Here is a 26944-nt window from a genome sequence, read left to right as displayed (position 1 = left end):
AGGGTTTCCAAGGAGTGACTGCTAGATTCGAATGTTGACCTTTTGGTTAGCAGCCAAGCTCTTAATAACTGCGCCACCAGGGCACCTATATATGAAAATCTTAGGTTGATAATAACTATTGATTAAACTCTAGAAATCTCAACTACTTTTTTTCCTAAAATTATTGTAAGTATAGGAGTGAGTCAAGTCTAAATCCACGTGAGTTAAAAATTAAAATTGGTTAACTCTGTCTGATATATCATGAGATGCTCATATGATAATATAAACATTAAATGTTAATCTTGAAAGAAACAAACCATTGGAGTTAATTATATAAAAATATTAACTAAGAAAAATTTCTAAGAAAAATTTAGGGCATGGGCCAAATTTCTCTTCTTTCTTGTTTTTAGTTGCTATGACTAATAAATCTAACCCATTGAAACCTGTTGCCTTTCAGTCAATTCCAAATCATAGCAACCTTTTATGAAAGAGTAGAACTGCCCCAAAGGGTTTCCACAGAGTGGCTGGTGGAGTCAAACTGCTGACCTTTTGGTTAGCAGCCAAGCTCTTAACTATATGCCTCCAGGGCTCCAATAGGCTTTCCAAGGAGCAGCTGATGGATTGGAACTGCCGACCTTTTGGTTAGCAGCCAAACTCTTAACCTCTGCGCTACCAGGGCTCAATTAAATAGGTTTATTTACTGAGAAAGTACTCTGTTCTAGGCAGTGTTCTAGACACTGGGATACAAATATAAACGTGTGTACTCCATTCCTCATGGATCATTCACTTGCTCCCCTTCTACCTGCAAAATGAGGATCTGCACTACCAGACATGGTAGGCTGAACAGATGAGGCATCAGTTTTATCTGTAACATTTCATTTACTTAAAAAAGAAAAAAAGAGTGGGCAAGAACACATACTTTGAAGTCAGGTTGCAGAGACTTGAAGTCAAACTCCCACGGTCACTAGCTGCATAACATGGGCAGGTTATGTAGTCTTTCCATAGCTCAGTTCTCTCAACTATAAAGTGCAGATAATAATAGTACCTTCCTGAGAGGGATGTTATAAGGGTTAATGAGTTAACACATGCAAAAACATCTGTGACAGTGCATGGCATATAATAAACACTAAAAAAAAGTTAGCAATTTTTACTGTCTCAGGTTAATAAAGCTAAATGTTTTCTTTTACTGGGTATATAGGTTTCTCTTATGTTATTTTTGTACTTTGCTAGATACTTGAAATATTTAATCATAAACATTTTCTTAATAAAAACATAACTGAAAATTCAGTACTATTTATAATAGCAATGAAAATAAAGTATCTTTGAATTAATTTAAAAAATAACTCAAAACTTCTATGGAGAAGTAGTTAACACTCTATTAAAAGACATGAAGAAATACCTAAATAATTGAAGAAACGTAACGATCATGTATGGAATAAGAAAACATTGTTAATATGGCTACTCTCAATGAAATAAGTTTTAAATTAAAACTAATTTTAAAATGTACATAAACATATAAATAAAACAGTTTTGTAAAATAAGACGGAAGACTGGCATTATCACATATAAGTATATATTACAAAGTCATAAATACAAAAGGTGTGGTACTGCTAGAGAAACAAACGAAAGGAATAAAATAGAGAATCCAGAAAGAGATCTATAAACATGATAGAGGTAGCGACATAACACCGGGCAAAGGATACATTTGGTAAATAGCATTGGGAAAGCTGGTTCACTATTTTGGATCTTAGAGATACGATAGTCCTCAAAGCTCCAGTTCTGCTGAGTCTCTGATGTAAAATCATGTCTCATTGCCTGTGTACAGATATCTCATCCTTAAATAAGTGTCTATGATAACACCTTAGCTCACATCTCAACTTGGAAGTGACTGCATTTTGCCAGCTGCGCCTCGTCAGGGCCCCCAGAAGAGCTGAATGGAATGTCTCCCTGTTAGCCTCCCCCTACTTCCCATTGCTAATCAGGCATCAGGATGCAAACACTAGAGAAAGCTGATACAAGGCTTTATTTTCCCTCTGATCTGCATAAATTTGTCCTACTCCAATAGCATTTTCCAACATTCAGGACTAATTTGAATTATCACTTGTGCAACCAGCCAAAACTAGAATACTTACAATAAAGTTATTCCTTCCTTCTAATCTCAACAGATAATCTGTCTTTTGCAATTTCTTTCCATAATCCTATCTGTTTTCACATATAGGTTCTCACTCTGAATAAAGAAACCCACAACTCTTCTGAACCAGTTTATACAACTTATTTGGAAAGAGATTAAAATTGTAAACAAACAAAACAGTTCAGTTCAATTTGACATAATACATTTTATATTACGGTTTTTATGAATCTATAGTTCTTATTTTCTCAACCAAATTTTGCATCTTCAAGGTCAGAAATCATACCCTAATATTTCTGCTGTATCTCTACTTCCCCCACAATCAGAAGAATGATGAATATTAATTGGGGGTTTAGTATAGAAAATTAATTTCACAATAGGATGCACCCGTTATAAAAAGTTAACACCTTATATTTTAAACACAGAAAACAATGAATGATTATTTAAAATACAGATGTAGATAGCATGGTATATAAAATATACACAGAATGTAATTGCTGTAAATGGAAAACTTATAAAGTTAGAGATGCAAATGCTGACCTTAAAAAAAAAAAAAGGAAGAAAAACCAAGAAAATGTGATAATAAGTGAGGACAAAAAGCATAAATAGGAAAAAAAGTAAATTAGGTTACTTGTCTACTTTTCTTAGTTAATTCCCTCTCATCATTGAACAATTATCGCATTAGTGAGTCACATTATTAGACTGAATATGACTCAGTGTATTCCACTCCATCTTTAAAGGACACCATGAAATGTTCATATATAAACAGTCATTTGAACGTTTCTTGTTTAAAAATTAGAAAAAATAGAAACAATAATGCGTTCTTCTTCTTGATTCAAAAAACAAAATTTAAAGGGACCGATAAAGCTATTTTATAGATGAGGAAGGGCAGATTTATCTTCATTGTCACAATATAAAGCACCGATACAGCAGGTACTATATCTTTTCTATGTTTTGATTAAATAACCAATCTCTCTAGAAAATTGCCCTTATTGACTTCTGAGCAATTAAAATGTCTTAGAAGATTTTAAAACATAATGCAACCTTGACCTCTCACAGAACCTATGATAATGCATCCTTCAGATATTTTTTCTAAAAAAGAATAAGAGATCAAAAAGTTAGAAAGCAGCAATATCTTTAAAAATGAAGAGACTGTGTTATGGCACCATATCTATAGAGGTAGAGTAGACACATCAAAGGAGGCAGAAGTATCTCATACAAGATGAAGCTAATGAAGTTACTTTTATACCATGGTGTCAAGGATATACTTCATTTATTCCTAAGTGGAACTCTGTGATTCTCTCTAGCCTTTGCAGGTCAGTAGCTTGCTAAATTCTTACAAGATGTCATAGGACCACAACTCAGAGAAACACCTTCCCTGTTCATAAGCTGACAAGGCCATGTGAGATTGAAGCAGTCCTAGAACCATGTTCTCCCTTTCATGAAGCCAGATTCTAAGAAACTACCATTCCCACTAAGCACTCCAATACTGTTTAATATATAACATGCTTAACTGCCTAAATGCCCTATGACCTAGGAATTCCACTTTCAAGTTTATACCCAATAGAAATTGGTACATATGTTCACCTAAAAACACGTGCAAGAACATCAATAGCAACTATTCATAATAGTCCCCAAATGGAAGCAACCCAAATATCCACCAACTGGAGAATATATAAGCAATTTGTGGTATGTATTCATATAATGGGGCCCTGGCGGCACAGCAGCTAAGAGCTCAGCTGCTAACCAAGAGGTCGGCAGTTCAAATCTACCAGCTGCTGGTTGGAAACTCTATGGGGCAGTTCTACTCCATCCTATAGGGTCGCTATGAGTCAGAATCAACTCAGTGGCAATAGGTTATTCATATAATAGAATCCTATACAGCAACAAGGTCCCTGAGTGGTGCAAATTGTGCTTGGCAACTAACCTAAAGGTTGGTGATTCAAACTCACCCAACACTACTGTAGAAGAAAGGGCTGGTGATCTGGTTCCATAAAGATTGTTGTTGTTTGGTGCTATCGAGTCAATTTCAACTCACAGCAAACCTATGTGACAGAGAAGAACAGCAGTTGTTCCATAGGATTTTCTTGGCTGTAATCTTTACAGAAGCAAATTGCCAGGTGTTTCTCCTTTGGAGCTGCTACGTTGGTTTGAACCTTCAACTTTTTTGTTAACAGCTGAACGCTTAACTGTTTGCACCACTAGGAATCCTTCCCTAAGTATTACAGCCAAGAAAACCCTATGGAATAATTCTACTCTGTAACACACAGGATCACCATGAGCTGGAATTGACTCAGTGGCAACAGATTTTTTCGTTTATATATCAACAAGAATGATCAAAATTACAATGACACACAACACCAATAATGCAGATAAGGCTCTTTCTCAAATATAATATTAAGCAAAAAAAGACAAGCAATAAAGAGTACATAATATTTGATTCCATTAAATACAGTTCAAAAAGAGATAAAACTAAATTATTAAAAATAAGAATATTGTTCCTCTTGGAGGGTTAGTGATTAGAAGAGGGTATAAGGGTAGCTCTGGGGTGCTGATAAAAGATATATAAATTTTGTAAAAGTCATTGAGCTGAATGCATATGGTTTGTGCATATATATATGTATGTATGTATATATATGTAGTGAACTTCAATAAAAATTCACTAACAAAAGTCTAACCATACAAGGATGAAAAACCTAGAAAGTGAGAGGTAGTGACTTATTAGGACTTTTTAAGTAAATAATTTAACTTCAACAATTAGCAAACTAATGTAACAGATCTTTCCAAGTATTTTGTCCAGTACCGCAAAGGCAAGATTATCAGATTCATGCATTATATACTTGACAGTGAGGATGTTTGTATACTAAGATATGTAATGGACTTTACCTAAACATAATCTGTTTTTGAGGATGCTGGTATTTACCAATCTAGCAAATTTCCTAATGACCTCTTAATCATTTACAGGATGCCAAAATAACTAGTCAGAAGATTTGTCTAAATAATTCCCTGAATTAATTGACCAGGTACTTGACATCAATATTTTATCTTGTCTCTTCTAAGGTGCTATTAGTTTTATGGATAGGTAGAAGACACATATTTTGATTCTAAGATTGAAAAACAAAAAGTCAGAGTATTTTCAAGAATTGACTCAGACTTGTGGAAGAAAGTCTCATGACAAAACAGACATTTCTAACTTTTATTCTGTGTTCAGAGAATAAGTCACTTTTTGTTACACTCTTGGAGTTTGACTGGTAGCCAAGGAAGGTGCCATATTTCTGGCCTTGCTTTCACATAACTCATACACCTGATTCCAGAGACCAAATCCATGAAAACACCTTTTTTTTTTTTTCCTAACACAAAGACATTTGATTTAGCACCCAGTTATACATTACAAAAACAAGTTTTGTTATTGTTGTTATTTTCATTTAGGGCTTTCTTTTCTCATCTGTTAAGCAATGTTGTTTATTCCATCAGAATGAAAAATTTAATTCTTCAAACGTTTCAAAAACTGTCACTACCAAATTGTTGAGAATTCTGTCATTACAGAAATTTTAAGAAGAAGAGAAAGCAATTTGTTGAGTTGATAAGCTAGCTAATTAAAAACCCAGCTTCTCTTATCAGGCCCCCACACAAATAAATCTGGCTTCTTTTAAGCCATACGTTAACTCATCTACTTATGAAGTACCATAATATTATTTTATTTTCCAAATGGAAAACATAAATGTAACAGTATAAGAAAATAAAATATTTAGAGGCACCCCATTTCATCCACATGCTGAATGTTTCACGACTGTATTCTCGATCTGTATATAACTTCAGAATGTAGAACCAAAAAAGTCAGTATAAGTCATCCTACGGTCAACCTCTAACACACATATGTACTCCAGAATAAAAGCAAAACAAAACAAAACAAAAAACTCTAGTGGAAAAATAAAAAAAAAATCATCCTTTACTCTGGTTTTTCCCATTTTCAAGCCATTTCCTTGATAAAAAACCTCTCTCTATATATATTTATATGCTTTACTGGTTTTGCTTCTCTAGAGAACCCGGGCTAAGACACCCTTCCAATATGGAATTGAACCCACTCCTGGAGATCATCTTTCAGCCAAACAACAGACAGGCCTATAAAGTGAACAATAATACCCATGAGGATCACGATCCTCAGAACAATCAATCACAAGAGAACAAAAGGGCAGCATTTTCCCAAAAACACAGTTCAGAAGGCATGAAGGGACAGGAAAGATGGGAGAATGGAAATGGGGAGTTCATTTTAAAGTGAGGTAAAGTGCTGTCCCATTGAGGCAATTGCAACTAATGTCATGAAACAAAACATATATAAATTGTTGAATGGGAAAGTAATCTGCTCTGCAAGCTTTTACCCAAACCATAATAAAATGTCATCCCCCCCAAAAAAGTGCCAATTTACCCTTAATTTGCAATGACAACTATGACAACTTCTACAAATTTTCTAAGGAAAATAACCCAAAAATATACACCAAGTAAGATCCTTCAAAGTTGATTTATAAAGGTAGTATTATTATGGAGCCCTGGTGTGCAGTGGTTAAAGGGTATAGCTGCTAACCAAAAGGTCAGCAGTTCGAATTCACCAGCTTCTTCCTGGAAACCATATGTGGCAATTCTGCTCTGTCCTATAGGGTCGCTATGAGTTGGAATTGACTCAATGGCAGTGGGTTTGGTTGGTTTTTATTATGAACTAGAGACAACTTTAAGAACAAAAAATTTGGAAATAACTAAATATATTGAGCTAATTTAAGTAAAACTACTTATTGACATATATACACACAAATTATATATATAACTCGTTAAAATATTTTTAATATGAATTATCAGTATTATATAATTCTAAAAGGAAAAAACAAAATGTTACTTATATCACTGCCTCTCAGACTTTAATGTGCATCTGAATGATCTGAGAATCTTGTTTTAAAATGCAGATTCTGAGAGGGGGCTGAGAGAGGGCTTGAGCTCCAGCATTTCTAACAAGCTCTGAGAGGATGCAGTGCTGCTGGTATAAGGACAATGTTTCCAGAAGCAAGGATTTATTTTGTCCAAGAGAAGGTTGGCATTTCCCGAGTAAATGTAAAGTATGTAATTGTTCACAGGATTTAAGTAATATTTTAAATTACAAACATCTGCTTTTAGAATGCAAAAAGAATACTGCATCTAGCCAAGCTTGAAGATATTGCAAATTTTTCTGGCCCTATTTTACTTTTTATTTGTGTATTTTTTTATAGAAGAAGATTTTTCTTCACAAACTTAAATAAAACAGATTAAACTTGCTTCTTTTTGTTTAAACCTATACAGTGATATAACATCAGGATAAGGATAATATAAAATGATCAAGAGAATCTACAAAAATATTAAAAAAGATTTTCTTCTGAATAAATCTAAGAATAAATGATCTAAAATTATGCAATAATTAAATGCTTTAGCATTTACCTATAAAGATATTTATAGATACAGATTTGGAAGAGGAATTATGAAACAATTATTAGAAAAGCATATCTCTATTAATAAAAATGGAAACTCTGGTGGCATAGTGGTTAAGAGCCACAGCTGCTAACCAAAAGGTTGGCAATTCAAATCCACCAGGCGCTCCTTGGAAACCCTTTGGGGTAGTTCTACTCTGTCCTATAGGGTCGCTACATTAATAAAAACCCGTTGCCATCAAGTTGATTCCAACTCATGGTGACCACATGTGTTTCAGAGTAGAACAGTGCTCCACAGTGGATGATTTTCGAGAAATAGCTCACTAGCTTTTTCTTCTGAGGTGCCTCTCGGTGGACTCAGCTAGAGGCCAAGTGTGTTAACCTTTGCGCCACCCAGAAACTTCATTATATACTCTTGAAAAAAAATAAACAAAACCATTGCCATCAAGTTGATTCCAACTCATGGCAATCCCATTTGTTACACAGTGTAACAGCTCCACACGTTTCTCTTCGCTGTAATCTTTACAGAAGCAGTTCACCAGGTTTTTCCTCCATGGAGCTACTGGGTGGGCTCAAACTGCAACTTTCAGGTTAGCAGCCAATCACAAACCACTTGTGCCACCCAGGGACCAAATGAGACACAGTGTATTTATGTGACAGAATACGTCTGAGTACTTCATGGAGAGGACAGACCAATTTGGTTATCTCAAACAGAAGGTATTTTTCTATGTCAAAGATACTTTCCTAAGAAAATTATCATAATTTTTTAATGGTAACAACATAGAGTTCAACTAGCATCTCTCATAACTTTCGCTGAGATGCAACAACCTGCCCAGTCTTATTCCCTCGTTATCTCCTAGCAGGGTGCAATAGAGCAATTTCCAAACACAGCTTATTGTGAATATATAATGCAGATGAGCTAAGAGGTTAATCATAAAACTAAAAAATTAAGCCTTTTTTCCTGAGCATATGAATTTTTTCACACTATCTTTAATGGTTTGTGGATTCTGAGAGGGGAGAGGAAAAAAATCTCCGTTCACCTTGTGCTAAAAGAATCTAAGAGAAGTAGATTAAATAATAATAATGTTTTAAAACCAAGAGGCAGTGGTTAGATGGAAAAAATAAAATCAAGATAAAACTGAAAAACTAGCAAGGACTAACAAGTTGAATAACTAGTGGAATTAAGACAGGGCTAGAGCCATAGAGCCATTTTTTCTTAGCCTCAAGACAGCCTCTCACCCAGTCCATTCTGTGGAGTTGTTTCTTTTCCTCCTCAGAACCTTCCTGAAGAGAAACGGCCATGGGCTGGCCAAATCGACTAAAACAGGTCCTGTCCTCCATCTTAGCACTCCAGACAGCCTTTAGCTCATTAACTGCCTCATGCATGGTAAACTCTCCGCCTCTGGGTGGAGAGCTGACATGCTAACGAACAGAAATGACTAACTTCCTCCTTCGCAGGGAATCAGACCAGGCCTACAAAAATGCTTACTCATTCTAAAATGCTCCGTGCCTGTGCGAGCACCATTTTGCATTCTGAAGCTGATCCTGCCTATATAAACCAGCCTCAACAAGCTGCCTGCAAAGCAGTCTTGGAGGGTACTTAGCCCCAAATGCCTCCTTGCTTGACCAGCCAATAAAGTGGCCTCTCATTCCCCTCAACTTGGTCTGCGTCTTTTTGGCCCTGATGGAGTCACAGGGAGCAGAACCCGGAGTTCCAGCAACAGAACAGCAAGAAGAAACAGACTCCTCACATATCGAGTTCTGAACAGTTCTGAATATGAATGTTGTTTCCCAAAATCCTCTCCAAACCAAAGGTAATATTTAAAAGAAAATTTACAATGGAAGAGTAAAAACAAAGACAACTTTCTAGTCATCAAGAAAGAAGAAAAAAAAATCCCTTCCCATCCCTACTATTTCCTAACATAAATTTGCATGGCTTTTTGTTTCTTAAATTCTAGGAAAATGCTTATCTATTCAGCGATTAATTTCTACAGCCAAATGTTTTTGATATTTAAGTGCAGCTTGTGGTGTACATCTTTATTTATAATACATACTTATACTAATATGCAGAGGGTCCTATTCAGAGATTGTTGCAAACTTCTAAACCATTCTTTCATCATATTGACCTTCCTGACATTATCACTCTAGATCATTCTTCCCTCTGTAAATTTTCAGGAAGTAATAAAATACTATATAATGTCTTCTGCCATAAAAAATAAAAAGCCCAGATGGTTTGAACTAGGAATTAAAGTATGTGGTTTTGAAGAGACATAATATATGATTTTATGCCTAGAATATATTCAAGCAACAGATTTACTATGTGCTTTTACCCAAATGGGAAGATTTTTCAAAAGAAACCTCTTATGCTTTTAATTAAAGGTATATTTTCAATCAAAAGCATCAGCACTTTGCATATGAATCTAAAATGAAAACTGACGTTAAAATCCACATTAAGGAGGTTTAGCTTTCAGGCAGAATTATGAGCAGTAAATTCTTTTTCTTTTCCTGGAGCTGTTACTAGAATATTTTAGTATTTTTCAATGAGTACACTGGCAATGACAAGGATAAATCTATACAGTTAGTCTAGATTAAATATCCACTTGCCCTAGGGTTCCATATAAAATGAATTCAAGTCTGAGAGTTTCTTTTGCATCTGACTTGTCACTGTCAACAATGCATTACTTGTAGGACGTGCGTCTGGTGATCTATCTACTTCTACGAGCAAGATAAAGCTCTAATTGTAAGCAGTAGCTTTATTCATGGTTGAAGAGTAAAACTCTTCTGAGATGAAAATCACCCAGTGTGAACTTTTGCAAGAGAAAGAAAATGTATGGAAATGTACATTCATTCCATTTGGAATATAGAGCTATTGCATAAAAGATCACAAGAGAAACAGAATCTTACCTCTAGAGAAGTTACACTATAAAATGTAACTTCTCACCACATAAATATTTTGTAAGTTTACCTAGATAGATAGATGAGATCACCATAACTTGGAGCAAGGAAAGAGCATGGGTTTTCCAGTCCTGGATCTGAATCCTCTAATTTATGTTCTGTCTTTAATAAACTGTATAACTGCAACATAATCACTGAGGGCTTCAATTTACTCATGTATACAGTGAATATTATGATACCTTACAAACAGGATCATGGAAAAGATTGAATTTAAATGAAGTCACATAAATATATCACCAGGTACAATGCAAAGTCACCTTCTCATCAGAATAGGGTGCCTAAATTGAACTTTTCAAAAGGAACATTATTAAAGGGGTAAAGGATAGCAAACGGTCATCCAAGGTACAACAATTGTTCTTTATTCACCTGGAACAACAGAAGAAGAAAGTCCGGAATAGGAGAAGGAAGTGGGATATGTGGCTATTTGCCTTCAGAACAATTGCCCCTTTTGCCACGAGATCAGAAGAACTAGATGGTGCCCTGCTACCATTACTGAACGCTTTGATTGAAGATTCTATGGAAGGGATTCTAATCAAAAGGGGGAATAAACAGAATAGAATTTCAGATTCTCATGGAATCCACGTTTTCTGGAGCCATAGAGGCTGAATGAACCCTTGAAACTGTTGCCCTGATTTAATCTTTAAACTTGAAACCTTAAACCAAAAATACCCTTGAAGTCCTCTGTGGTGCAGTTAATTACTTTTGTGTGTGGCCTTTCTAGCCATGGTCTTATAACTTCCACCCAGATGACTGGGCGGGACTGTGTGATAGGGTAACTGTGGCCCACCAAGGGGATTGGTTAGTGTTTTCTTAAAAAAGAGCCAATTCCAGAGCAGGGAGGAGCCCACCACCACCAAGGAAGGAGAGACCTGGCAGTAGGAGATGGCAAGGTGGACTTCCATGTCCACAGAGAGAAAACTGAGTGCCTTTGGGCAGAGGCTGAGGGCCAGGGGGAGGAGTGCCTATGAGCACAGCTGGGGAGAGACTGTTCTGATGAAAGAACTGTATCCTGAGTGTTCCTGAGCCTGAATTGTAACTGTTACTTCCCTAATAAACCCCGTAATTGTGAGTATGGTCTGTGAGTTCTGTGTGGCCACTGCAATGAATTATCGAACCCAGCAGAGAAGTAGAGTGCTCTGTGAGGGACAGTCAGTGTTAGAATTTGTAAAAATGGCAAAGAGAGGAGGCTTGTCTGGCCTTTGCCTCATGGGAATCAGCCTTTTGCTGTTGATCTTGGTTCTCCTTTCCCCTTGTGGGGTTGGAGGAGGTCAAATACTGCCCCCAAGCCATTTTCATATCTTCTTAAAACCAAACAATAGCTTAGCTTAATTAGTAAAGAATGTCTGCCTTGAACATTATGCTCTTTTAATATCTATATGAGATCAAACTGACAATAGCAACTGGAAGGATCAGATGGGGGCAGTTAGTTTATGTTAATGGGGGAGAAAACAACTCAGAAAAGGAGGGTGAGGATGGTTGCACACCTTGAACAATGTAATCAATGTCACTGAATTGTACGTATAGAAATTGTTGAATTGGTGTATGTTTTGCTGTGTATATTCTCAACAAAAATAAAATAAATTATATATATATATATATAAATTTGGCACACCACGGAAAAGTTTCTTTCAAAATTACTCTGATTAGAGTTTGACTACTCTTACTCCCACTGGCTTAGATTCCTCTTGTCCCCCTGAATGTTAAATATGTTGGATAGATAGACCCAGCTAGGCAATAAGCTAATAAAAAGTGGTTTTCGAGTTGAAAATACAGTTAGGTTTAGAATTTCTCTCCGGTATATTAACTAGATACATTTGTTAAGTTATTCATTCATTTAACACATAATTTCTGAGAAATACCTACTATGTATCAAGGACTAGAGATAGTGCCAAAAGTTAAAGGTGTAATAGTGGATAAAAAAGAGAAAACAACTTCTATTCCTACATGAACTTACTGTCTACTTGTTGGTGTGTGCTGTCAAGTCGATCTGGAGTCATAGCGACCCGATACAACAGAGTCCAACTGCCCCATAGGGTTTCCTGGGCTGTAATCTTTACAGAAGCAGATCTCCAGGTCTTTCCCCCACAGAGCCACTCGTGGGTTTGAGCTGCCAACCTTTTGGTTAGCACCCAAGCACTTAAACATTGCACCAGTCAAATATTAAATAATACTACACAAGTATATTAAATTGTAAACCGTGATATTTGTTAAGGAAAAAAAAAAAGGCCTATGTAAACATTTATTGGCTAGGCCTGATATGTTCTGTGTGATCAGGAAAAGATTACCTAAGGCAGTGATAATATGATCTGAAAGTTGAATAGAATTTGAGGAGAAAAAAGGGTAGAGGAAACTAGAATAAACAAATGTCCTGAGGTTAGTGGGTAAATGGTACATTTTAGAATCTAAAAGAAGGTGAGAGCTAAGAAGCAAAGTTGTATAAGATGAGTTAAGCAGATGTCAGAGTATGAAGAGATTTGTAAGTGATACTAAGCATTTTGGTCTTTATGCTAATAGTAGTAGGATCCACTGGAGAGTTTTAATCATGGTTTGATATGATCAGGTTTGTGTGAGAAAAAGATGCCTTTGGCTACTGAATGAAGGAACGATTGAAGAAGGACAAGAATGGATAAAGGCAATTCTATTTCTGGAAGTATGACCATCGTAGTAGACTGATATATTATTGGTTCTATTCTTCATTCCCCTGTAGTGGTTTATAAGCCTATAGCCCTTGCCATAACCTTACTGTTTTCAGAAAGGAGGAAATAAATTAGGAATTTTGCCTCAATGATCACCTCATATTATAATTTCTTATTTGTATAGCTATCTTAGTCAAAATATGGGCACATGGTAACACACCAGAGACAAAATCTAATCAAGATCAAACAAAAATTTCCATGGATGGTACCATCCAATGGTAAATATATTGAAATATATTACCTTCAGTGGTTCCAGATGCTTGGGCTTTGAGTGAACGTATTGGAAGTCATACCTTGCAAATTATCAGTGATCTTTGCTAAGAGCTTCCCTAAGCTTATAGATAACATTTCTTGATAAGAACTAGGTCCAACCACTAGTAGCTAGCATACCTTAATGACTCTAGAATTGAGGATTGGTAATGAGAAGGTGAAGTGATTTCCGGAAAGAGAGGATTAGTAAAATTAGTTTGACCATACTATGGAGGTGGAAGATGAAAAAACTAGATTTCATCCGTATGAAAACTGAACTCCCTCATCATTCTAAATAAACAGTTTTATTTATAGAATTTCTATTCCTATCTACTCCAATTATAAAAATTCTGTTTGAATGTTCTTCACAGCTGCTTAGTCAGTTTTCTATGACTTGCAAGAAATGTGTTCTTGCCCAAAACTGCTGAAAGCTGTGGGGTTAATTTAAAAAATACACTTGCAATGAGATCCTCAAAAGTCATTTTAGGGCAAGAATTACACCACAAAGAAAAATACAGACCTTAGTAGTTGAATAAACTCGACAATGAAATAATTACAATCAAATCATGGACAATGATTATTTATGATAAACCTTGTTCTTTAGGTTGTTACTCGTATTTACTTATAGAAATTTATCTAATTCATACTCATATTTAATAGGGTATAGTTTTTATTTTAAAAAAGCAATTATTTTTAATATGGATGCATTTTTATAAAATTCATTATTTATGACTTTAAAAAAATTAGAATGGTTTACACCATGTATGTGTCAATCTAACTGCTGGCAGATTCTGTTATGGATCCTAGAAAATGAAACCGCCTTTGGAGTTATTTTGTTAAAAATTATTATTGTTCTTGTTGTTATTGCAGCTAATAAAAATAACAAAAAGAGTACCAATGTATTTTACTGAATGTCTAGGCATAGTACTTAAAATGGTCATGTGTTACTCTATTTGATCTTTGTACTTTAGAGTTAAAAAATGTTACAATTTTATACCGGGCAAATTTTGAGCTCTTAGTAAAATGCACAAAGAAGCCATATGGTCTAGAGGTACATATAAGACAAGTGTCCTCAAGACACTTGACTTCCATCTGGCTAAAATTTGTCATAATATACTGATTTTGTTAGAAGAATACACTTTACTGCTGTCTGCCAGAAATTGGTTTTAAGAAACAGACAGACTCCTTATTCTATGCTGTGAATGTTGCCCCATAAGATACGCATTGCATGCCATGGACAACTGTACACAGTGGCCCGCTAAAAGATTTCCAGGCTTGGATATAAATGGAAAAGCTATATACAATTTTAGTTTTCTGGAAATATGTAAGGAAATACAGTTCTTGATCACTTTTTGAGAAACGCGATCTTCCTGAAAACACATATGGATGTACATTCGTTAACTACTTAGATGAACAAGATAAATTATCTTGGATTTTTCTCTTGGTACATCTTCAATCAGCAAACACATGATGAAATTGGAATGTGGTCTTTGATTTTTACAATTTCTTTCTACTACCACTCTACCCTGGCTTCTTTCTAATATCAGAAAAACTTCTGCAATGCTGCCATATCTTTACTACCACAGTTTCAAATTGTGGAGGTATCTTTATTCAGTAAAAAGTGGATAAGCACTGAGAAACTGTTTGACCAATACAGTGAAATACCAGTGCCAGTACCGGTTGTTGTCAAGTCGATTCTGACTCACGGAGACCTCACGTATGTCAGAATAGAACTGGATGCCACAGGGTTTTCAAGGGTGGATTTTTTGACAGTAAATTGCCAGGCCTTTCTTCTGAGGCCTCTGGGTAGACTCAAACCTCCAACCTTTCAGTTAGCAGCCATGCAATTTAACTGCCTGTATCAACCAGGAACTCAGTCATGATATTGTCCATATAATATACATTTATTTTATTTTCAGATAGCTCTTTGCTGTAATATGCTATATTACCTATTTTGGGAAATATTTCTATTTATATTTAGCAAAACTCATAGCGACCATATAGGACAGAGTAGAACTGCTCCTTAGGATTTCCAAGGAGTGGCTGGTCGATTCAGACTGCCCAACCTTTGGTTAGCAGACAAGCTCTTAACCACTACATCACCAGGCTCTAATCTACAGTCAGTTTATTTTTAAAACTCAAATAATTCAAAGAAATGCTTATTGATTAAGGGACTTAACTCCTTTTACTTGTTGGATTAAAAAAAATGTGTAATACATGCTCATTGTAAATTATTTTGAATCAACAGAAATGTATAAAGAAAAAAAAAAAGCCTGTATTCTTATCATAAATTTATATCACAAAACTAAATGTGATGAAAATATTTTTTAACATATACACACATACATGCCGAGTATGCCTTATGAAATACTCCTGGACTAGGGTCACGAAGGAGAATAAATGGTCTACTTTTTTCATCTTTGTTCTAATAACTGATCTATGTAAGTTTCTTAATAGCTTTGTATATTATTTTAAAATTAAGAATTTATTATAGATAATCTTTATTGATAATCTTTTCTAAATAAATGAAACAACAACAACACCATTTTAATATAGAAGATAACCTAGTGTAGCACTTAAAAATCCTTGGCATTGGTTTAGAATAAGAAACTGTTATTATAATAGAATACTTTAAAATGAAATACTTAGAGAAAGATAAATTATCTTGGTTACTTGCAAATATGTCACCAAATTAAAATCTGGTGAATAAGGAAGATGAATTTTTCATGTCTATAAATGTTATGTGTGGAGATCAATTGTAAGAACATAAACACACAAATAAATAACTCGCATTCTAGCAAACACTTATGTTACAACCTACAATGAACATTCATGCTCATATATATTCATGAGCCACATGCTAATGAGGAGATGGTGCAGCACTAGACCGGGCAGTGTTTTTTCTGTAGAACACAGGGTCGCTATGAGTCGGAACCCACTCAACAGCACCAACCAACGACACGTGATAATTGTAAACAAAGCTACACCCTTGAAGCCTAATGTTTTGCAACTGAAATATATATTAAAATCATTATGGGAATCTAAAGCATCTCAGAAGACAGGTCTGGTGATCAGCTTCTGAAAAGTCACAGCCTCGAAAACCCTATGGAGCAGTTTTACTCTGTGTACGTAGGGTCCCCATGAGTCCCAGTCGACTTCACAGCAATCAACAACAACAACATTAAAATATATAACTATAAGTTGAAAAAGACTAAATGTTTAGAGATAGATGTTGGAAAATGGATACTCTGTAGATGAAACTGGACACTCTGGTGCTCCTTGGAAACTGTGTGGGGCAGTTCTACTCTGTCCTATAGGGTCGCTATGAGTCGGAATCGAATCGACGGCAACTTTCTTTTTTTTTTAATAGCAGAAACTGAAATGGTTCCACTCCTCACTCTCGTCTGTAATAGATCTGCGTGCTATTATTATTATATGTTAGTACTATAATGCAATGATGAGATCTACTTTTCTCATACCCTTATTTTTACCACTGGGTTTTTCCATCTCTGAGAAAAGGATATACTTAAAAGTAAAATACCAGTACCCTTACCTTAAAACAGATAAACGATCCAAGAAAAATGATTAAATAACCTATAACTTTGGATTTCTGTGGACCTAAAATTAAGGACCAATTTACCCCATTTGATATGAGAAATGGGATGTATAGGATATGATTTTCAAAGCTTCCCAGGTACATATTCTATATTAAAAAGGATAATTCAAACCATTTTCTGGAATAGAGAGGGCTGTACCAGGGATGACATAGCAGAAGTAAGCTTCTCAACCCTCAATATTTATCTGATGTCAAATGCAGCAGGTTCAATGCATCATACATTTATGTGATTAAGTAAATTGCTAGAAGCAAATTTAACATTAAGATGATAAACATGGCTATTAACAGAAATCAGGGTCTACAGTAATCAGATCCACGAAGCTAAATATCTTAGCTCTGCCACAAAGATTGCTTGAGACTGGAATGATAATATAAAGCATAAGTGGCACTTTTCAAATGATCTGGCCTTCCATTTCCTGTGTAGTAAACAAGTGATGGACAGGGCCATGGTGACTGGGATTCAATGCCCTTTATCCTTTTTACAGTATACTGTGAGAGTCTACATAGGAATGCATTGTTAGGACAGTTTTTGGCAATAAGAATAATGAAATTATCAAAATAAATGATTGTTACCTTAAACTGAAGTATGATCAATTTTTACTTGACAAATGACTTTTAGCTGGAAGAATAAATCAGGTCTGCACCTCACTGAGATGGTCTCTGCAGATCATGCTAAGATTATAGCAGTGAGGAATGGTAACATCCTTCCTATGATATTAATGTAGTAGCCCAAACAGGGTTTTTCTTAGCCAGAATAGCATAGACACTAGTAAACTTCACAAATGAAAATCACTGATCCATGTACACAGTGCTCAATTCTGTAATAGTTAAGTAATACTTCATATAATTTGACTGAAAAAACATGATAAAATATTCCTATCATTTAAATACACAAACATGTTCCTGTGATTTTTTTTTTTTTTTTTTAATAAAGACACATATTAAATTGATGCATCCCTGAAAGGGAACTTTCCAAAAATTATAGAATTTCCCATGTTGTTGTTGTTAGGTGCCCTTGAGTAACTTCTGACTCATAACAACTCTATGTACAACAGAACAAAAACACTGCCCGGTCCTGCACCACCCTCACAATTGTTGCTATGTTTGAGCCCATTGTTGCAGCCCCTGTGTCCATCCATCTCCTGAGGGTCTTCCTCTTTTTCACTGACCTTCGACTTTACCAAGCATGATGTCCTTCTCCAGGGACTGGTCTGTCCTGATAACATGTTCAAAGCAAGTAAGACAAAGTCTTGCCATCCTCACTTCCAAAGAGCACTCTGGCTGTTCTTCTTCCAAGGCAGACTTGTTCGTTCTTCTGGCAGTCCATGGTATATTCAATATTCTTCTCCAACACCATAATTCAAAGGCATTAATTCTTGTAGGGTCTTCCTTATTCATTGTCCAGCTTTCTAATGCGTATGATGCAACTGAAAATACCATGGCTTGGGTCAGGTGCATCTTAGCCCTCAAAGTGATATCTTTGCTTTTCAACACTTTAATGAGGTCTTTTGCAGCAGATTAGCCCAATGTAATACGTCATTTGATTTCTTGACTGCTGTTTCCATGGGTGTTGATTGTAGATCCAAGTAAAATGAAATCCTTGACAAATTCAATCTTTTCTCCGTTTATCATGATGTTGCTTATTAGTCCAGTTGTGAGGATTTTTGTTTTCTTTATGTTGAGCTGTAATCCATTCTAAAGTCTGTGGTCTTTGATCTTCATCAGTAAGTACTTCATGTCCTCTTCACTTTCAGCAAGCAAGGCTGTGTCATCTGCCTATCACAGGTTGTTAATGAGTCTTCCACCAATCCTGAAGCCATGTTCTTCTTCATATAGTCTAGCTTCTCGGATTATTTGCTCAGCATACAAATTGAATAAGTATGGTGAAAGGATACAGACCTGAAGCACACCTTTCCTTATTTTAAACCAAGCCGTATCCCCTTGTTCTGTTTGAACGACTGCCTCTTAGTCTATGTACAGGTTCCACATGATCATAATTAAGTGTTCCAGAATGTCCATTCTTTGCAATGTTATCCATAATTTGGTATGATCCACACAGTCGAATGCCTTTGCATAGTCAATAAAACACAGATAAACATCTTCCTGGTATTCTCTGCTTTCAGTCAAGATCCATTTGACATCAGCAATGATAGCCCTAGTTCCAAGTCCTCTTCTGAATCCAGCTTGAATTTCTGGCAATTCCCTGTTGATGGACTGCTGCAACCATTTCTGAATGATCTTCAGCAAAATTTTGCTTGCGTGTGATATTAATGATACTGTTCGATAATTTCCACATTCTGTTAGATGGACTTTCTTCGGAGAGGGCACAAATACGGATCTCTTCTAGTCAGTTGGCCAGACAGCTGTCTTCCGTATTTCTTGGTATAGACAAGTGAGCACCTCCAGCCCTGCATCTATTTGTTGAAACCTCTCAATTAGTATTCAGTCAATTCCTGGAGTCTTGTTTTTCACCAATGCCTTCAGAACAGCTTGGCATTCTTCCTTCACTACCATCACCTTTTGATCATATGCTACCTCCTGAAATGTTGACTGTTGACCATTTCTCTTTGGTCATTTGATATAAGTTGAATGAAAAAAGTCCAGTATCTTACCATCTTTTACTAGAATTGTAATCTTAAAGAATAAAATGAGTTCATAAATGCCAAAGATTCTGCTTTCAAAAAGGACAGATATTTTAGTCTCTTAGATCATGAAACCATCAATATTATTTGATGACATTCTGGGCCTCCTTATTGTCTGAAAGTTTTCTTTTACCAGCGGTCAAAACAGTATAAAGAGAAGGGTAAATGGCTAGTATTTTTTCCCATCTCCACACATTGCAGTGAATTGCCAAAAAAAAAAAGAGAGGATCAGTAAACATTAGACATTATAGAAGTACATTGGACAACCATTTTGGAAGACTTTTCCAGTGATTAATCATCTCTATTTTATAAAAAGTATTTATACATAACGTATATATACTTTGGTATAATTTAAGCCCATGTTTTATAGCTTTGACTGCTGCAAAGACTGAAAAAGCTCCTAATTTTATAATACAAGAAAACTCCTTTATGTACTTGAAGACTTTTTTAACTTTCTCCTCAGCCGCCTTCTTCTTCCTTTTTTTTTTAGATTAAATAACTCTCAAATAGTTCCCCACAATTTTCTGATCTACCAATAATTCCTGTATCCATTCCTCAATTTCTTCTGTCCATTTTAAAATAAAGTAAATCAAACTGAACCTGATAATCTATCAATTTACAATTCCTGGGAAAGATTATTTTTCCACTTTTGTATATCTTTCTCTTGCTAAGATTAGCCCAGGAAGCTTTTTCTTTATAATACCGATACAGTGCTAGTATCTGCTGGTTTTTTCTGCTACTGTGTGCTAAACTACTCACATTCTCCTGTAACTATGAAAGGTAGTGAAATTCCCTTGGATTCTGAGTCATCAAACAGAGTACACAAGTATACAGGACCCCCACCTCAGAAAAAATTATGTATGCCTACTCAGTAAGACCTAGTTTGTTCAGATATGTATTTTAAAAATCGGATTTAGTAAACAGAAACAAAGAATAAAATCATCGACCCTTAGTCCCCATCATGTTTCCTATAGGCCTATTGAGGGCAATAAAAAAATCCTGCCATTTCAACTCATTAATTAGAAACTCTTCCTCTCTGTGAGGATTTTGTTAAACAACCAACTAAACTCAGCACAATACTGGAAGATGTTCAGAGCAGCCCAGCAGGCACTTTTCACTTTTCATTAAACATTCCATATGCATCCATCAAGTTATTACAATATTCCACATATCTGTCAACCTTTGCCAGGCTATCACACACAAGCATGCATCCTAAGACGATTCTTATGAAATATTCATAAACGTTTTCAAGTTACAAATTTTTCTCATTCAAGATAAGATTTAATAGAAACACTTTCCCAAGACGTTAATGAAAACTCTTCTTTAATAAACAAGCTCAGATATACAAGCGCCCCATGATCCCACCAAGCAGTCTGGTTGGGAACAAATTCAATAGCAATTCATGTTCAGCATTCTTTTGTTTAGGTGCCCCGGCTATGTCTTCATCCCCGTCAGTATTCTGATAAAAATAGCACAATTCAGTCAATTTGGATGAAGAGTGATTTAACTGTAATGACCATATCTAACACGCTGCTTGATTTTTACGATTCTTTGTGGGGGTGGGGGGAAAGAATATCAAGTGATACTTTTTACCCCTTAAGTGATGTTGGATTTTGGACAGCTAACTAGGTAAATGTGATTTTTCTGATTGGTATGCCTGATGGACTAAGGGCAGAAGCTCACTGGAAGACTCTCCACATCAATGAGAAATCTTGTCCAAATGAAAATTATATCTTGTGACCACCCAATCAACTCCCATTTGGTGAGGGTAAGCCAAATAAATGATAAAACATTTGGAAGCATTTTCAGTCAATCGTTGAGAATCCTAGTTCAGTTTGGTTGTTTTTTGTGTTTATTTTTTTCCTCCCCTATTTTGCATTTTGAAAATTTTTATTTTGGAGATTTTCAACAGAAACGTTGAAAGAGTAGTATGGTGAACATTCACATACCATTCTGCTATCTTTGCCAGTTTTAGTGTTCTTTTCTGGGGGGGGAGTGCTTGTTTTTGTTTTATGTTTTACATTTCTCTTTCTGAACTATATGAAAATACCCTGAGAATATTCTTGTTTACTTGTAAAGAATCAAGATTGAAGCCACAGTGGTGCTAATGTCTGAGAGAAACCATCTTAAAGCCAAATTCATTCATAAACATGGATATATTAACAAGCTGTGGGGATCTGAAATCACACTGGGTTTGGAGAAACAGCTCTAGTTTCCCAGCATAATAAATATAAGGCATTGGGTAACACACTCAAACTTTTGGAGCCCTATTTACTAACCATAGAGTAGTGATGATCTTACTTCACAGGGATTTTGTGAGGCCTACTAGTGTTTGCATGAGATAATATGTAAGAAAGGTTAGTGTTATACAGATATTGTTTAAGTAATTATGTTTTTAAAATCTCCGGGGAAGGTAGGAACTGTTCCTTAGCCATGATTACACCACAACAATAATAATGAACATTTCCTGTTTACTTAAAGGCCGGGTGATATGAGGACAACACTATTATTATACTATTTTTACAAGGAAGGAAATGAAGTCTTACAGAGGTTAAAAGTTTGGACCACAGCAATGAAGTCATGGGGCTGGGATTCCAACTGCAGAGATCTGATCAGATTTTACTTTTCACCCATGTGAAGTAGGAAATTTATCATAACAAATAAACAAATGATGCAAATGTACATAAAGACCACTCATATTCAAACAGTGAAAAATTCAAATCTGTCTTTAGCTACCTGGTCCTACCCCTATCTCCATTACTGATACAGTATTTCCATCCACTTTCCTTTGCCAAGTTTGGCATTATCCTGATATCAATTACTTCTCAATAAAATATTTTAAATTACAGCATTTCCTTAGGTATAACGATATCTTAAGAAACTGCCCAATAAAAATATGAAAGAATAACTTTTAAATTTCAGCATTTAATGGATATAATTCCGACCAAAGGGGTCTTTACAATACTTCTCAAATCACAGGAAGTGATTTCTGCCTATTTGTAAAGGGCCATTTGCATACATGTTTCCTAGTTCCTAGTTTCAGGGTAAAGGGCTTTAGAACTTCACTTTCTAACTGATCGGATTAAAAAAAAAAAAACATCAAATTAAGTGTAAAATAAATTATTCCTAGATTATCATTTGCCTGATCTATATGTTACCTTATTCTAAAAATGGACTGTATCTACCTGTTTGGTAATCAATTAGAGCATACAAATGATGAACCTAGGCAAAATAAGAAAAACAAATCTACCTACTTAATAAGTCATACTCAGAATTTCTTCTTAAAATTCAAGGAAACTATTTGCATCTGTGTTTTGCAAATTATCACATAAAATAACAAGTTTATAACCATGCCTTGCTTCATTTTTTCCAACAGAGATTACTTTGCTATTTTCTGTAAACCTCTGTAATCTGTTTTAATATAAAACACTTTCTGCCATTTAGCAGAATGAGAGACAATAAAGAATCCAGAATGCTGTAGACAATTGTGAAAACATTAGAAATTAAATTCATTCATTAAAAATCCAATCAATAAATATTACAATTCAATCACAATTGCACCCTGTGGTTACCTATATCTTTAGTTTACTTCCAAATAGCCTGTTTCCCATCAAAACATATTTAATGTTCAAAGCAATAACTACAGATATTAAAACATATGGAATATGTCAGCATATACAAGACCACAGGAAGCCAATGTAGGCTGATTTGCTTGTTTACTATGCTACATTTAAAAAAAAATAATTAATCCAGGCACATCATGTGTGTGAAAGGTTTAGATACCTCCCATGGAAGACACATAAAACTTCTCAGCTAGAAAAGATTTGAAATGGGTACAATATGGTTTGCCAGTCTGTAATATAACAGTAACTTGGCAGAAAAGCCAATTTTGTTTTAATCTGTCAAATATTAACAAAGCTTTCTAGCAATTTCCACTCTAAAATTAAGAAATCCTTGAGCTTGTGAACAGATCATCACAAATTTTTTACCTCCCAAAATATAAGGAAAAGCAGAGCATTAAAATCGTCCATTTCTTATCTTCTATATTCTACCTTGGTGAGTAGTGTCTGGGGTCTTAAAAGTCTGTGAGCAGCCATCTAAGATAATCCACTGGTCTCAACACTTTGGGAGCAAGGGAGAATGAAGAAAACAAGACCCAAGGGAAAGATTAGTCCAAAGGACTAATGGACCACAACTACCATGGCCTCCACCGGACTGAGTCCAGCACAACAAGATGGTGCCTGGCAACCACCACTGACTGCTCTGACGGGGATCACAACAGAGGGTCCCAGACAGAGCTGGAGAAAAATGTAGAACAAAATTCTAATTCACAAAAAAAGATCAGACTTACTGGCCCGACAAAGACTGGAGAAACCTTGAGAGTAGGGCTCCTGGACACCCTTTTAGCTCAGTAATGAAGTCACTCCCGAGGTTCACCATTCCGCCACAGATTAGACAGCCCCATAAAACAAAATGAGACTAATGGGGTACAACAGTCCAGGGACAAGGACTAGAAGGCAGGAGGGGACAGGAAAGCTGGTAATAGGGAACGCAAGGTTGAGAAGGGACAGTGTTGACATGTCATGGGGTTGTTAACCAATGTCATAAAACAGTACGTGTACTGTTTAATGAGAAACTATTCTGTAAACCTTCATCTAAAGTACAATTAAAAAAAGATTGTCCATTTCTTAACAGAACTAAAAAGATACTAGATTATATCCTAGCTGTTTTAATATCCATAATACAACTTGTTCTATTAGATAATTACAAATGTGCTATTGTTTAAAGGAAAAGAAATATTACAACAGTCATTAATTAGTCATTGGATCAATGTCAAATAAGCATAAACAGTTACTGTCCAGTCGATGCCGACTCATGGCAACACCAACTCGTGTGTTCCAGAGTAGAACTGCTCCATAGGGTTTTCTTGGCTCTAATCTCTACAGAAGCTGATTATCAGGCCATTCTTCCCAGGCACTGATGGGTGAGCTCTAACCACCAGCCTTAGCTTAGCAACCAACTGCAAACCAGAGATCTCCCAAATAAGCATAGTATCTTAGAACTGTAAGAGTTTTTCCTGCATTTCACTTGGTAACTTATTTTACAGATGATAAAATTTACTCTATGGATGTTTGAAAATTGTTTTTATGTGAGACTATGAAAGAATTTTAATATGGGTAATTCACATGGAAGCAGCAGTCAGGAAATCAAAAGACAAATTGCATTGGGCAAATCTACTACAAAAGACCTCTTTAAAGTGTTAAAAAGCAAAGATGTCTTTTTAGGTGCGCCTGACCCAAGCCATAGTGTTTTCAATCGCCTCATTTGCGTGTGAAAGCTGGACAATGAATAAGGAAGATGGAAGAAGAATTGACGCCTTTGAGTTGTGGTATTGGTGAAGAATATTGAATATACCACGGACTGCCAAAAGAATGAACAAATCTGCCTTAGGAGAGGTACGACCAGCATGCTACCTAGAAGCAAGGATGGTGAGACTACGTCTTACATACTTTGGACATGTTATCAAGAGGGACCAGTCCCTGGAGAAGGATGCTATGCTTGGTAAAGCAGAGGGTCAGCAGAAAAGAGGAAAACCCTCAGCGAGATGGACTGACACAGAGGCTGCAACAATGGGCTCAAGCATAACAATGATTGTGAGGATGGCGCAGGACTAGGCAGCATTTCATTCTGTTGTACACAGGGTTGCTATGAGTCAGAACTGACTTGACAGCACCTAACAACAACAATTCATATACTTATGAAACAGCATAAACGAAAAAACCAAACTCATTGCCATGGGGTCAATTCCGACTCATAGTAACTAGACAGGACAGAGAAGAACTGCCCCATAGAGTTTCCAAGGCTGTAATCTTTATGGATGCAGACTGCGCATCTTTCTCCCACAGAGTGGCTGATGAGTTCGAACTGTTATCCTTTTGGTTAGCAGCCAAGCGCTTAACCATGCACCATCAAGCCTCCTTTAACAACTTAATCAAGTAAGGAGATTTAGATTAAAATAAAGAGATAATTACAAATGAAAGTAGAATAAACATGACTTTCTTTGACGAATTTTCTTGATTGTGATTATTAGTTCAAATTTAAGTTTCTTTTTTTTTAATTATTGTATTACTTTTACTTCTGGGATTATAGAGACTCTTGAATTTTTCCAAAGAATACAAAATGGATTTAAAATATGTATTTTTTGAAATTATTAATATAGTGTTTTTAAATTTAGATACTAAATGACTCCAAACAAAACCAAACCCATTGCCCTCGAGTCAATTCCAACTCATAGCAACATTATAGGACAGAATAGAACTAACTGCTCGATAGGGTTTCCAAGGAGCAGCTGGTGGATTCAAACTGCCAAACTTTTGGTTAGCAGCTGAGCTCTTAACCACTTCACCAGCAGGGATATCCAAATAATTATGCATTGCTTATTAATTTAAGAAAATTCGTAAGAAATTTATTATACTAAATGAGATTACTAGGTGTAATCTAAAATGCAATACAAGAAAAAATATACCAAATAAAATTTTTGTAAAGATGTAATGAAATTCAGAAAAGCAAATCTAGTAAGTAAAAAGTAGCTTTTTTTTAACCTGTAATGTAAAGGCTTTTTTCAAACTGCTCATCATTAAAACCAGGAAAGGTTTATTCTTAACTATAATACATATTGGGCTATAAAAACCTTCCCATTAGCTTTGCATAAACACAGCAAATATATATTTTCAGTTAAACAGCAACTTAATGAATATTTATAAGGATAATAAATTAACATATATTAATAATCACCTATTAAAATAATCTCTTATTGAGGGTATATTGTTTTCAATGTTCAAATGAGAATATTTTAAGTTTCTGTAGCTAGATAATGGTTTTACAGCTTATTAAAGGATAATTTGTTATAAAAATACAAAGTCTATTGAATTCAAAACCAGAGTAATACATTGTGTGGCTGTAATTTTAATTACATAAATTGTAGGAAGAGGTTTTTTTTTTTTTTCGAAGTAAATATTATGTTTTCAATGATGTTACCTTCCAGAGAAGTCATTTAACCGTCTCCACAAATTTTATAGCATTAGATCAGTAAAATCGAAGCTGCTACCTAGTATTCCTTATATAAAAAAGTTCTCTAATTACCAGTATGTTCCTAAGCAACATAATTCATCCGTTTTTCTCAAGAGACAAAAAAAAAACAAACAAAAACAAAAACTAAAGTCACTGCT

At 35.4% G+C, this 26944-nt stretch overlaps 1 protein-coding gene across 1 annotated transcript in view; it reads right to left on the bottom strand.

The window, feature by feature from the left end:
* The window catches only part of NAALADL2 (N-acetylated alpha-linked acidic dipeptidase like 2), an 826538-nt gene that overhangs the window by 596158 nt on the left and 203436 nt on the right, over positions 1-26944 (bottom strand). Inside the window, 1 exon segment of the mRNA XM_012559589.1 lies at positions 16726-16761. Coding sequence (XP_012415043.1) covers positions 16726-16761 — 36 coding nt within the window.

Source organism: Trichechus manatus, unplaced genomic scaffold, assembly GCF_000243295.1.
Source record: "Trichechus manatus latirostris isolate Lorelei unplaced genomic scaffold, TriManLat1.0 scaffold00274, whole genome shotgun sequence".
Lineage (NCBI taxonomy): Eukaryota > Metazoa > Chordata > Mammalia > Sirenia > Trichechidae > Trichechus > Trichechus manatus.
The sequence above is the reverse complement of the archived record's forward strand: the minus strand, read 5'-3'. Positions and strand labels throughout refer to the sequence as shown.